Source organism: Lissotriton helveticus, chromosome 9, assembly GCF_964261635.1.
Source record: "Lissotriton helveticus chromosome 9, aLisHel1.1, whole genome shotgun sequence".
In the NCBI taxonomy this organism is placed as follows: domain Eukaryota; kingdom Metazoa; phylum Chordata; class Amphibia; order Caudata; family Salamandridae; genus Lissotriton; species Lissotriton helveticus.
Window position 1 is genome coordinate 1,269,570,282 of NC_136070.1, and position 13,375 is coordinate 1,269,583,656.

A 13,375-nucleotide genomic window follows, 5' to 3' on the forward strand; every position below is an offset into this window, starting at 1 on the left:
AGCATGCCTTCCTGCCATTGTGGCGGGCGGTGCTGAATGCACCGCCCGCCACAATGGAATGAATGTAGGATGCGCCTGCCACTGTGGCGGGTGCATCCTAATGCTGCCCACGGGACCCCCGCCCTTAGGGTGGGCGGTTCCTTACTACGACAGGATGGCGGGTGGAAAAAGTCCACCTGTCATCCTAATGGACCCCTAAGTTCGTTCAGTGCAGATTACATTTTATGTTTTTATGTAAACTCTATATTAAACCAAGGCGTGACTTTATTATTCCCCTTTTAAAGTTTTTAAATATCAGGAAGTGTAGGGCAGCATTACATCATCTTCAGCTTTTAAAAGATGAATTTACTTGTCTGATGATTTATAGATATATTTCCACGGCTGTTCGATTACATGATATTGTTGTAAAATGATTTTCTTACCTGTTTTTAATAACGATCAACTCTTACTGGGATCGGGGACTGTCACAAATTTATTTATACCCCACCATTAATTCATGATGTTAATCTGTAGATATAATTAACTATAATCTTGACACTTTGACATTGAAATTGCTATTGTCTAAAAAGATATAGTATGTATTTCTCTTTTAATCTGTTTAAAATGTTTTTAGATGCTCTCTTTTATGGCTGCTAGTAAGCCGAATAAAGTTGATTTGACTGACTGACTGGCTGACACCCACTGTCATGATGATCCTGCTCATTGAAGATTGGAATGGGAGACTATCTTTGAGGTTTGATGGGAGTCTCCACCATAGCAGGCCTTGCTTGAGCCATCTGGTGACTTTCACTTTGCCACTCCATGAGCCAGACGCCTGTTTCCATTGGAGATCTAGCACTTGCTGAGTATTCGTCATCAGCAGTCTGCAGAATGGAGTAAGGCAGATGCATTACAGCAGCAGCCGTAAGGGAAAGATTAGCATATTCTGACAGGCACTGTTTACTTGGAGCAAAATGTCTTTGTTGTGGATTGTAATTAATCAAAAAGAGAAACAGACACTTGTTACACCTCTAGACCATTGGTATAGAAAGTTATTAGAGTAACCTCAAAAAACCCAATGCTGATGTAATTATGCGGTATATCTGTTTCATCCGCCCCGCATTAGGGTTGTTGGCAGTTATCATCGGGTACTCCAAAGTAGTGGTATTGCCCGCCTCAACCCGAGGCACCTCTGGTCTATTGTGCAGTGTCCAGAGAAGTGAGGAAAAAAGTGTGCAAATTAAATTCTCCAAAAAAGGAAAAAATTGTTAAAAAGACTGGCAAATCACCCTTGAAAGATTTTAATATTGGTGTGATTTCCAGATCGGCATAAAATAAATGGGTACTACTTATAGATCGAGTTACCGGATCTGGCAGTGTTATATATACAGCATCAACATGTTTCAGCTCTCTGGGCCCTAGGGGTCTATAGAGCTTTCGTCAGGACTCACATACAAATAAACAAAGAACTATTTACTCACACCATTTGTGTAGTATTACCATAGTTGATTCCTGTTTTTATGTCAGGAGAATTGCTCCTCCGGCTTCTTACACCGGAGAATCTCTTTCTTGCATCGGGGTGTATTGCAACTGCTATGCCCAGAGCTGCGTGTGCTTAGAATTCCGCCTTGTGCTGACTCTGCCCCCGGTTGTGGATTGACATTTTTAAACTTTTTATTCAGAGGGGTAAGCCTTCCCCAGTTAAGTGTCCAGGATTGCCCCTACGAATTGTAATCTTGCCACAGGATGGAAAGAAGATGTTGAAAACTTGAAGGATCTACGCAAATGACCCCTTGCTAAATTCTGAATTTTATCTAATTTCCAGAAATGTATAGCTTTCCGGGATCCGGTTTTGGCTCACATCCATTTCTACCACTAACTGGAAAGGGGTGGAAAGCACAAAAAATAGGAAAAATAGGCTATGTCCCAGTAGAATGCCAAAACCGTGTAGAACGTTTGGTTTTTGGGAAGATGGTGATCTTGGCAGCACAAACCCTTTGTTGATATCATTTGCAATGAAAAACAGACACTTTCTTTTGCAGCACTTTTTTCACATTTTTCTCCCAAAAAACAAAAATGTAGCTGTATTTTGCCAAATTTCTTGTTCCCCTCCAGAAGAATCCACAAACCCTGGCCACCTTTAGAATCACCAGGATGTAGGAGGAAAAGCATGCAAATTTGGTGTGGATACCTTATGTGGACAAAACGTTATGGGGGCCTAAGCGCAAACTACACCAAATAGCCAAAAAAAAGCCTTGCCACCGCAGGGTTAAGGATGGCAGCAAAAGGGTTAAACAATCCTTTAGGTACTTGCACCACTAGTGTTAGTTCGGTGAGTGTGTCTTCCGTATGAGAACAAGAAAACGCGTGAGGATGCACCTTGCTACCTCACCGGCACAAAGGGTTTCAGCATCATACCCAGTGCATCAGATCTTAAGACCTCACCTTCTCACTCTTCCTCCTAATTACGAAATCCAACACCTTTGATGGGATGCAGAGGTTATGTGGGTTAGCTACTGCAAATGGTCAGTGACATGACACACATGGCTTGAAGTCAGGGTTTGAGGGGCAAACTGTGCAGAAGAAAAGGCTGGAAGGAACAAGCAACAAAACCAGAGGCTAAGGGTATCTGGGTCAAGGTCTCTAGTAAGTTATTCCCGGATCCTATGAGATGTAGGTTTGAATACACATGGGTGGATATGCAAGGTTGCACATAGGCAGAAAAAGGGGTGCCTTGTTTTTTGGAGCACTGATGAGCAAGCAATAAAGGTACCCAAATCTAGGAATTAGCAACCACTTAAGCAGTTTCTGGTCCTGCCATGTAAAAGGTAATCATGAAGAGGGAATGAGGAAGAGACAGGATGATTGAGTAGAAACGGGAGAGCAGCAACAGATGCCAACACAATAAATGTAAGGGAAGATGTGGAGAATTAGGAAGAGGGCCCACTGGTGGAAGGAATGTAAAGATGAACAGTTGAAGGGGTTGCTGGAAGGATGAAAGAACAGACTGTAGAGTGGGAGAAGGATCAATTGGAGGAATTGAAGAAATATTGAGGAGGGCAGGAGGAGGTGCTCCTGGTGGGCTGGAAGAAAGACTTCTCAGAGGAAGGGCCAAAGGGAAGGATGAAAGTAAAAATGGTTAAAGTGGTCAAAGGACATCTGAGTGAAATAGGAAAAATGATGGAGAGAGGCAAGAAGTCACACAAAAAATGGAATTAAAGGTAGAAACAGCAAGAGATGTGGCCAGTGGAGCAGAATGTGTAACACCATAGGAAAGCACTAGTACCAGAAAGAAACAGGCACAAGTTATAAATAGATAAATATGACAGCAAAGGTAACCCAAACCAAGAGACCAATTACGGTCATGCTTGTTAAGAGTGGAAGGAAATTGGGTATTGTGAACAGTAGAGTGGCAGTCATATTGTGTGAGAAAGCCAACTGGGGCACATTAATCAACATTGATTGACTTATTCATTTGCTACACTTATTTATTGTTAGAAATACATTTTTTGAACCATATTTTGAGAGCTTTATGTGCAAATAATTATACAATTAAGTGACATAGACGGCGATGGCAAGTTGCGTCTAAGGCAATCATCCTGGTGGCAAGTGGAACTATTTTGGTGGAAGGCCTCTTGTTTTCCCCACATCTAAATTAGGCCAAATAAGACAGTCGGATACGGTTATCCGAGACAACGGTGCAGACATGATCCTCTTGTTTCTGTGTGGAAGGGTATGAGGAGCACAGCCGTAGTCTTTCACAGGAGGCTCTCGTTGGGTAGCACAGACGTAATCTTTCACCGGCGACTTTTGTGGGGTAGCGCAGAGGTCTTTTGGTGGAGACTCTTGCGGGGTAGAACAGCTGTAGTCCTTCAAAGAAGGGTCTCGTTGAGCCGCACAGCTGTAGTCCTCCACATGAGGCTCCTGTTGGGTAGCACAGTTGTAGTCTTGCACAGGAGACTCTTGCTGGGGAGGGCAAGTGTAGTCTTCCACAGAAGACTGTTGAGTTGCACAAGTGTTGTCTTTCAGAGGAGACTGACGTTGTTTCACACAGGCCAAGTCTTTCAGAGGAGTCACTTGGCCAGCCCTGCTGAGATTGTCCGTGAGACTGATGGGATGTCTCTTGTACGAGTGCTGGTAAATCGTGCTTGGTGTACGCTTCAAGGGCTTGCCCATGGAAAGGCGAGGAACTAAGAGTTGCGGTATCTTTTTGTCAGTTGTGTAATCGCCTAGTTTCCAGAAATCGTACTGATATGTGCTAAAAGGAGGTCGCTGACGCTTTAATTCTTCTTGCAGAGGACCCCACTCAAGGAAGTTGAAAGTGTGTCGGGGCTTTGGAGCGATGCTCGGTGTTATAGTGCCCTTTAAAAAGTAGAAACACACATATTAACAAATGTAAATAGCAAATGCAGACAACCTACTGTTCCACTTGACCCAGAATGGGTCCTAATTCAATTCTATTAAAGACTATGTTGCAAAAGTAATTGCTGAATTATCATGATGGAGTTTGCAATGTGTAGTGCTGTATATTCCTAGAAAGGGAGGCACAGACCTCCCTTCAACCCATGTCTTTTGTATTTACTCAGTTGAGTAAAATATTCAGGGGCAGATTTACAAGCCCCCTGCGCCACCCCTTTTTGTGACGTACAGGTGGCTCCTCCATATTTACAAGGAGAGGAAATGCCACCCTGCGTGACTTTTTCTCTCCATGTAAATATGGCCCCTTTACACGCAGCACTTTGCGATGAAGGGGCATTCCACATGTGGCGCAGGGCTTTACACATGTGTCACATTGTAAATACCCCGCAGCATGGCGCTGGCTTTGAGCCTCCCGTGCGTCACAAAACGGCGGTGCAAATGTGGCATACGGGGCTTGTAAATCTTCTAATTCACGCATTTTCAATCCAGACACATACATTACAAGTTCCTTTTTATTCTGGCAACATTCTTTATTTCTTCCACCCTGCCTTTAGACATGGCTCACCCATCAGAAGCTTAGTTCCGGATATGACGTCATCTCGGCTCCACATTGCACTTCAGTTATACATTTGAAGGCTCATGTGCAAAACCCATGATATCCGGCTACGTTGGTGTGCTGCCTCCACATACACTCCTCTGACCCAAACCCCACCCATGAGGGTATTTCACAAACAGGCTACACACATGGACTGGTGAACAGCACAACCTGTGTAACACAACAGGACAAGGTACGGCTATTGCACAGATTTTTGTTAGTTTAAAAAGCCAGGTCTGGGGTGTTAATGGACTAATAGGTCCACTGGAGGAGCCTGTGTTTGACCTCATGGTCACAGGTTCAAATCCCGGTGGGTCTACTCAGCCTTCCATCCTTCTGAGGTCGATAAAATGAATACCGTTGAGTGGGGTAACAATAAACATCTGTTATTCAGCACTAAAATACCCTTCTGGGTAAACGTGTGCTTTGCAAATACACGTTATGTTAAAGCAACCACAAAAAGTCCTGTTTTTTGGGTTTTTGCAGACAAAGTCTTACCAAGGGCCATCGATTCACTTTCTCATCATAAGGCAGTCACACCAGCTAAAGTTAAACCCATCAGGGCCGATTCACAGAACTAACTTAAGACAAAATCCTAAACATACTACTTTTGGTATTCACAGAAAGCATTTAGTAGTAGTAAAGTTAGGATTATTTCTTAAGTTTGACTTAAGACAAACTTAAGACAAACTTAAGACAGACTTAAGACAGACTTAAGACAAAATCCTAAACGTACTACTTTTGGTATTCACAGAAAGTATTTAGTAGTAGTAAAGTTAGGATTTTTTCTTAAGTTTGACTTAAGACAAACTTAAGACAAACTTAAGACAGACTTGACAGACTTAAGACAAACTTAAGACAAAATCCTCACTTAAGTCTGTCTTAAGTCTGTCTTAAGTTTGTCTCAAGTTTGTCTTAAGTCAAACTTAAGAAAAATCCAAACTTTACTACTATTAAATGCCTTCTGTGAATACCAAAAGTAGTAAGTTTAGGATTTTGTCTTAAGTTAGTTCTGTGAATCGGCCCGCCGTCTTCTACCCAAGGCGTCCGCAGAAATCCTCTTTCCGTGAGCCTCTTGTCTGATTCATATTTAGCAACAGATGCCGCAATGGAACCAAAATCAACCTTGAGGCTTTCCTCGCCTTTCAAAGTCATCGGATTTTGAGCTATATTTACTTATTGAATGCCCTTCCACTAATGAGCAGCGAGAGGTAAACAACAGTGTGTGATATCAACAACTTTGAGCATGAGGACTTACTATGAATCACCATCCTCACGTTGGAGTTGAAGTTAACATGTAGAACCAATGTCTTTAACTACTGGGAACTCCTGGTGGTTGTCTCTTGGGGGACCATCAAGATACCAGTTCGCTCCTTTACGCTGCTTATTCGTAATTATTTCTCTTTCCTGCTATCCTCTCAGCTCACTCCAGTATGAACTCATAGGTAAACAACCTTTACAACGAAACTTTTACAACGAACTACCATTACAACGCAACTTTTACAACGCAAACTATTACAACGCATTGCTCTGGGGGGCGCTCTAGGATAGGGAATAGGTTAATTTACTATCCAATAACCTTCCCTACTATCCACGGGGACTGGAGTTGGAATAGTAAATTAAACTATTCACTATCCAGCGCCTAAAAGCATTATGCGTTGTAATGGTATGCGTTGTAAAAACCGCGTTGTAAAGGTAGGCGTTGTAAAAGTATGCGTTGTAACATCATACACCCGAACTCATATCTCTTCTGTGGGCCTCTGTTCACTTTTAGTGAAGGAAATCTAATTAATGGCCTGATTCAGATCTTGTCGGATGGATTGCTCTGTCACAACAGTGAGGGATATCCCATTGCCAAAATGTAAATCCCATTATATCCTTTGGTATTTATATTTCGGCGCACATTGCACCCAGATGAGCGAGATTATACACACTACTCTGCAGCACACAAAACCTACACCCTGGAGAAGGAGAGATGGAGAATAGTCCTGCCGCCTCTGCGGGATAGGTAAAGAGGACTAAAACACATAATCTGCATTTGCCCAAACCTGTTGGACATAAGGCGTGCCTTATTATGATTAAAATGGAACGAAAAGGGAATAAGAAGCTGCAGGCAAGCTGTGATGCTGTGTTTCAATCCAGAGGAACCTGAACTAAACTGCCGATTAATGAAGTACTTTTACATAGTGGTGCTGATGTCCTGGGGTGTTTTCACATCTTAATGGACATCGGCAGCTCAAAGCCTCAGAAAAAGAGTTGCAAAACCATTATCTACAGCAGTTTTCAGCTAGTTTTCACTGTCACCGTGTGATATAGGCTTCTCACTGGCAGACCTTGTTATGGGGGTCAATATGTGTGAGTTGGTAGCTATGGGTGGGTTTTCAGCAGATTCTGCAATCCCCAGCCCAGGATCAGAGGTATGTATCCAGCTCACTGACAACTTCAATTATGACTAGGGAGGAGGACGAGGCAGGGATGCCTGCTGACCACTCCCCCCCTCTTTATGCTTTTTACAGAGCCCCATGCCATAGCCATGAGGCCTAGTGTAGTCATTAGTGAAGTGACAACTGGACAAAGGGGACACAACTGTGCATGTATGCCAATTCTATCCTAGCTCAAGACGTCCGTACCAGTGGCGTGAAAAAAGCTGCAACGCTTCGGAGAGGCTTCTGGTTTCAAAATCAATATCCACAGATCACAGTGGTTGGGCTGTCCCTTCCCTCAATGGTAAGATGGCGAATGCAGTCTGAACTTCCATTGCAAAGGGAAAAAGATAGTCTCCCATATCTCAAGCTGATGACAAACATCTTGAAGGCTCATTGGCTGCACAGAGAGCCGATTCACAGAACTAACTTAAGACAAAATCCTAAACGTACTACTTTTGGTATTCACAGAGGCAGTTAGTAGTAGTAAAGTTAGGATTTTGTCTTAAGTTTGACTTAAGAGAAACTTAAGACAAACTTAAGACAAACTTAAGACAAACTTAAGACAGACTTAAGACAGACTTAAGACAGACTTAAGACAGACTCCTCTCCCATTGTGCGGCTACCAGGGAGAGGAGCGCGAGTCACTAGAACCAACCCAAAGCGGGTGAGGCAAAGGGAACGCAGTCCAATAGTGGGCAGCAGAGTCAACAGAAGGAAGTGAGCGAAGGGTGTTTCCACCTCACAACCACGACACCCACAAAAGGGAAATATCCTTTACGATGCAACTTTTACTACGCAGTGCCTTTACAATGCAGGATTTACAACACAAGTCATTACAACGAATTGCGCTGGCGGGCACTCTAGGATAGGTAATAGTTTAATTTACTATCCAACACCTTCCCTACTATCCACGGGGACTGGAGTTGAAATAGTAAATTAAACTATTCACTATCCAGCACCCCCCCAACGCAAGTCGTTGTAACGACTTGCGTTGTAAATCCTGCGTTGTAAAGGCATGCGTAGTAAAAGCATGCGTTGTAACAACGTACATCCCCCACAAAAGGGTTGAGAGACATTGCTGGAGAGCGAGAGACAATAACCCCCTGAGCTATCTCTTGATGAGCTCTGTAGGGAATTGTAGGTCTGGAGTGGTGAGCAGGGCATACATAGCCCCAACCTCAAGATCATCTATACTACATGGTCCGCTCTTTAACTGATAAAAGTTAGCCAGACCACGGTCACACATGTTGGCGGGGCGGGATCCGTGTCATTCCAAGGGCATCCCGCCACAGCAAGAAACAAGTCGATCCAACACTTTGAGGCCAATAACCTGGGGAAGAGCAAAACACTGTTTTCTAGATCACTTGGACCTTGACTGCTACCCTGGAAAACAAAACTCTTAGGGCACACTCAGCTGGAACTGACACACTTTAGCCCAAACACAACCTCAATACTCCCCCACCTCATAGACAACGGTAGGGGGACCAAATACAAGATAACCCAGTGGTAAAGACCTGGCGATCAGTAGCTGTGGGTATGGCTTTGGCTAGGGGAAGAAATAGAGAACCCTGAAAGAAATGCTGACCAAGATACCCGGCGCAACAGGAGGAGAAGACCAAAGTTTGACTGGCAACCTGCCGGGGCAAGATACAGAAACAACAGAAGAATCAGTCACACGCTCATTCATGGAGGCCTTGTTCTCTACGCTTCCAGATGACCTGCTGAGCATCAGAGGGGAGATAATAAAGAAATTAGACATGATACAGATACATTAGGGGAAAGAGTAGCGAGCATCGAGGATCAGGAGCATACCCTAGATGGCGGTAGAGAGGAGAGGAGGTGGAATAGCTGCAACAGGAGGTGATCCCATTGCGGGAGCAACAAATAGATCTTCAAGCACACACTGAAGACCTCGAAAATCTCTCTAGGAGGAACAACATCCAAATAAAGGGTGTACCCTCACAAGCGGAAGGCTTGGACATCTACCTCTATCTAAAAGACCTTTTCAGTGACATTTTGGAGACTACACCTTGTGCAGGAATAAAGACATAGCGGGCACATAGGGTAGGCCTCCAGCGATGCTCCACTGCTCCACCCTGTATATTCTGCCCTATCTCTTGGACGTCAAGTTGAAAGAACAGATTCTACAGAAAGTGAGAGACAAGCAACCCCTTACATTCCGAGGTCATACTCCGTCTCTGTATCAAGACCTAGCAATGATCACGATGCAGAAAAGGAGAGATTTTAGACCAGCCACTTCATACCTGAGGAATCGGGGAATAGCATAATCATGGTGCCACCCATTTTTATTGATCTTCCATTGGGGAGGGAAACTGCACCAACTCCGATCACTGCAAGAGACATGTTGGATCCTTGGAATCGAGCGCACCCTAGAAGAGAATGTGGAGCAAAGATACCTAGGAGCTTCTCAAGGGAGAAATCGATGGCAGACGACTCTCCGCGTGCCAGAGAGTAGAGCGAAACCTGATCCCACTACAATAGCCATGGAGAGACAGGCAGTCATCGAATCACTTTCCGGAGAAAAGCAGAACAATGGAGATCTGGGGCGCATATATGCACTCGTATTATTGTGTGTGTTTTCTGGAAGGATCAATGCTTACCTATTTACTGTAGCGAAGAGACTACTACAAGAGTTTTCTACATTTGGCATGCCACTCAAAATCAGAAGTGACAAAGAAATTCACTTTGTGTCTACTGTAGCTCATGAACTCTGCAAAGCTTTTGGGCTTCAACATTTTCATAGTACATGCTACCTTGAATCCTCAAGGAACGTTGATAGGTATAACTGAATTACAATATGTGAAGAGCCTGAGCTCAAGTGCCCCAAAGCCTTACCTCAGCTTATGGTCACTTTGAGCTAACCCTAGAGTAGGTCGAGTCTGCATGAAATTTTATTCGGCAGATCAGTGGCTCTTCCAGCTTCACCTATTGTGTCTCCACTGGGCTTGATTTGCGTTTATCTGATTATGTGAATGAGGAAAACTGATCCAGGTTCAACAACTCCCGCTCTTAGGTTCATTCTGCATTGACCACGACCCTGATTGATGCCTGCCATGATCGACAGTCCAGTGACTGAGTCCATATCAAGATCCACCAGTGGGTATCAGCACTCCAACCCAGGTGGAAAGGACTGTATCAAGTCTTGCTTGTCCCAAACATTGCTGTCAAGTGTCACAAACTGCCTGCCTGGGCCACATATCGCTCTGAAGGCGGACATGGGAACCAAAAGACGCCAGACATGCTAACCAAAATGCTCCTGGGCCTGGAAATGCACTGTGATTTTATCATCAGAAAGCTGCCCCTCTGTTTGCACTTGCCTACACCCTGTGGCCCCAGTAGTGGGAACCGTTCCAGTTACATGATCTATGGGATGTGTATTGCCAATCCCCTTTTTGGAAAGATTGTTTGGTTGGAGCAATGTGTGCATTGATCTGAGGATTGAAGCAAAGATCTGAGTTTAATAAAAATCTCTTTAATTCTGTATTTCAGGGTGCTAGAGGCAGAGTTCCACGGCCTGAGGGCGCAGTTGAATGATAATTTATTTATTTATTGATAAAGTTTTATAGAGCACGAACAAAATCCCGAGGGATATCAGAGCACTTTACAATATCATGAGAGGAAGGACAAAAGGCAATATCCATATCAAGTAGGAGGGAGACGAAATATACCAGGAATGGTCACATAATACAGTACAATTGCACCCAGGAGGGTAATGCAATAAACAGGTGTAGGCGGGCAACAAGGGGGAGTCAAAGTATGCAGTAAGGGGAGCCATGTCAGATGGAAGTGCAATGGTAATAGGAACAATGTCATGGGGCACATGAGTCTATCCCTGTTAGGGTAAGAATTTGTTAATTAGGAATCTTTTAGGTTCCACTTTGAATGACGTTTATGAGGAGATTCTGCGTACTTCCGGTGGAAGAGAGTTCCATATCTTAGGGGCAGCGCCGGAGAAGGCTCGGTGACAACTTCTCTTTTTTGTTAAGGATGATTGGTTTCAGGAGGAAGGTAGAGGAGCTTCTTGAGGCTCTACCACCACAGGATAGTTTAAGTTTTTGCGACAGGTACGTAGGTGTGTTGAAGTGAAGGGCTTTATGCATAAGAACAGCAATCTTTAAGTGAATGTGTGCTTCGCAGGGCATCCATTTGCAGGATTTCAGGACTGGGGACATATGTCTGTTGCGTTTGGTGTCTGTAACTAGTCTAGCCACAGCGTTCAGTGAGGCCCTTAGTGGAGCCAGGGCGTATTTGGGAAGGCCACAGAGGGTAGCACTGCCACAGTCTAGCCTCGGCAAGACAAGCGCTTGGACCACCTGCTTGAAATCATTTAGAGGAAGGAAAGGTTTGATATTTCTGAGAGACCTCAACAAGTGGTTTGCTCATTTGCATAAATTGCTTGTATGATTTTCCATGTTCAGATGCTTGTCCATGATGTGTCCGAGAGACTTGGCTACGATGAGAGGAGTGCAGTTGAAAGCAGCGAGGTGACTCAGCCAGCGGTCTAGCTTGGGGATGTGGTTTGGAGGGGAGATGAGCAGGAATTCCGGTATGGAAGTGTTGAGAAGGAAATAGTTCTCTGTTAACCAGTTTTGAGTAAACATTAGGGTAGTATTGAGTGAGGTGATGTTTTCCGGGGATGAGATTTTCAGATATAGTTGTGTGTCGTCCGCATACATGTGGCATACATGTGGAAGATAATGTCTATGGAATTTAGATAGTTTGCAAGAGGTTCCAAGAAAAGGTGAAAGAGGATGGGAGATAATGCAGACCCTTGGGGGACCCCCATGAGCACAGGAGAGTGCTGGGAGAGAGAGTGGTTTGACTTGACTCTGCGTAATCTGTGATGTAGGAAAGATGAAAACCATTGTAGCACCATAATGACAAACTCAGTTCCTCCCATAACCAGGATCTCAGTTTTGGCTCCGTTCATGCACAGAAAGTTTTCCTTCAACTAGAAAGGAACATGGTTTGCATAAAATATAAAGTTAGGTGAGTTGTCACATGTGTTTGTAGCTGGAAGTGATCTTGTGCACTGCCAGCCTACACTTGGAAGCACATTTGGGGTTGGTCTAGTAGATGTGGCAAAGTACATATACAGGGGCCGATTCACAGAACTAACTTAAGACAAAATCCTACACTTACTACTTTTGGTATTCACAGAAGTTAGGATTTTGTCTTAAGTTTGTCTTAAGACACACTTAGGACAGACTTAAGACAGACTTAAGACAAAATCCTAACGTAAGTCTGTCTTAAGTATGGCTTAAGACAAACTTAAGACAAAATCCTACCTTCTGTGAATACCAAAAGTAGTAGTTTAGGATTTTGTCTTAAGTTAGTTCTGTGAATCGGGCCCCATAGGGTTTATATGTCAGAAGATCAATAACAAAAATATTGTGACAATCAATGTGGCCAAAATTTTGTCTAGAAAAATATTGCTTTATTGGGTGTAGATTTTCTTTTATTAACAACATGGTGGGTGCAACATTTTTGTGAACAACAATTAGGACACATTTTTGAAGACGATATTCATAGCGCGAGTATCTGGTATCCTAGTGTATGTAGATACGGACATGACGTGAGAGGGGTGATCGTTACATACGTCACAAGCCGCAGGGTGTGTAGATGATTTAACCTACTCTGTGCTCTTCTCTTGACTGCACTTGCTAACAGCTGTATCCATGAAAGAGAGGGTTCAGTTATATCTACTCATACCTCCAGCCTTTTCAGTACAATGGTTTCATCAACGCTGTCACAAACTGGGAATGGAGTGATTTTTATCATCCTCCAAGGTTGATGTAGTCAACCTTGAGGTCTGAATCCTGACTGGGGGTTGTGGAGAAGGTGGTTGAACTCCTGCATATTCTTGGAGCTGATGTCACCTCCCTTTCTATGAGCATAGTAAGGACGGCAGAGATTTATTTTACTTTATTTATAG

At 43.8% G+C, this 13,375-nt stretch overlaps 1 protein-coding gene across 1 annotated transcript in view; it reads right to left on the reverse strand.

Moving 5' to 3' along the window:
- Positions 1-3,446: 3,446 nt before the first annotated feature.
- The window catches only part of CIMIP7 (ciliary microtubule inner protein 7), a 195,316-nt gene continuing 185,387 nt past the window's right edge, over positions 3,447-13,375 (reverse strand). The window contains exon 4 of the mRNA XM_078659320.1: positions 3,447-4,341. Within this exon, the coding sequence (XP_078515446.1) occupies positions 3,595-4,341 (747 nt within the window). The 3' untranslated portion in view covers positions 3,447-3,594. The remainder of the gene's footprint in view (positions 4,342-13,375) is intronic.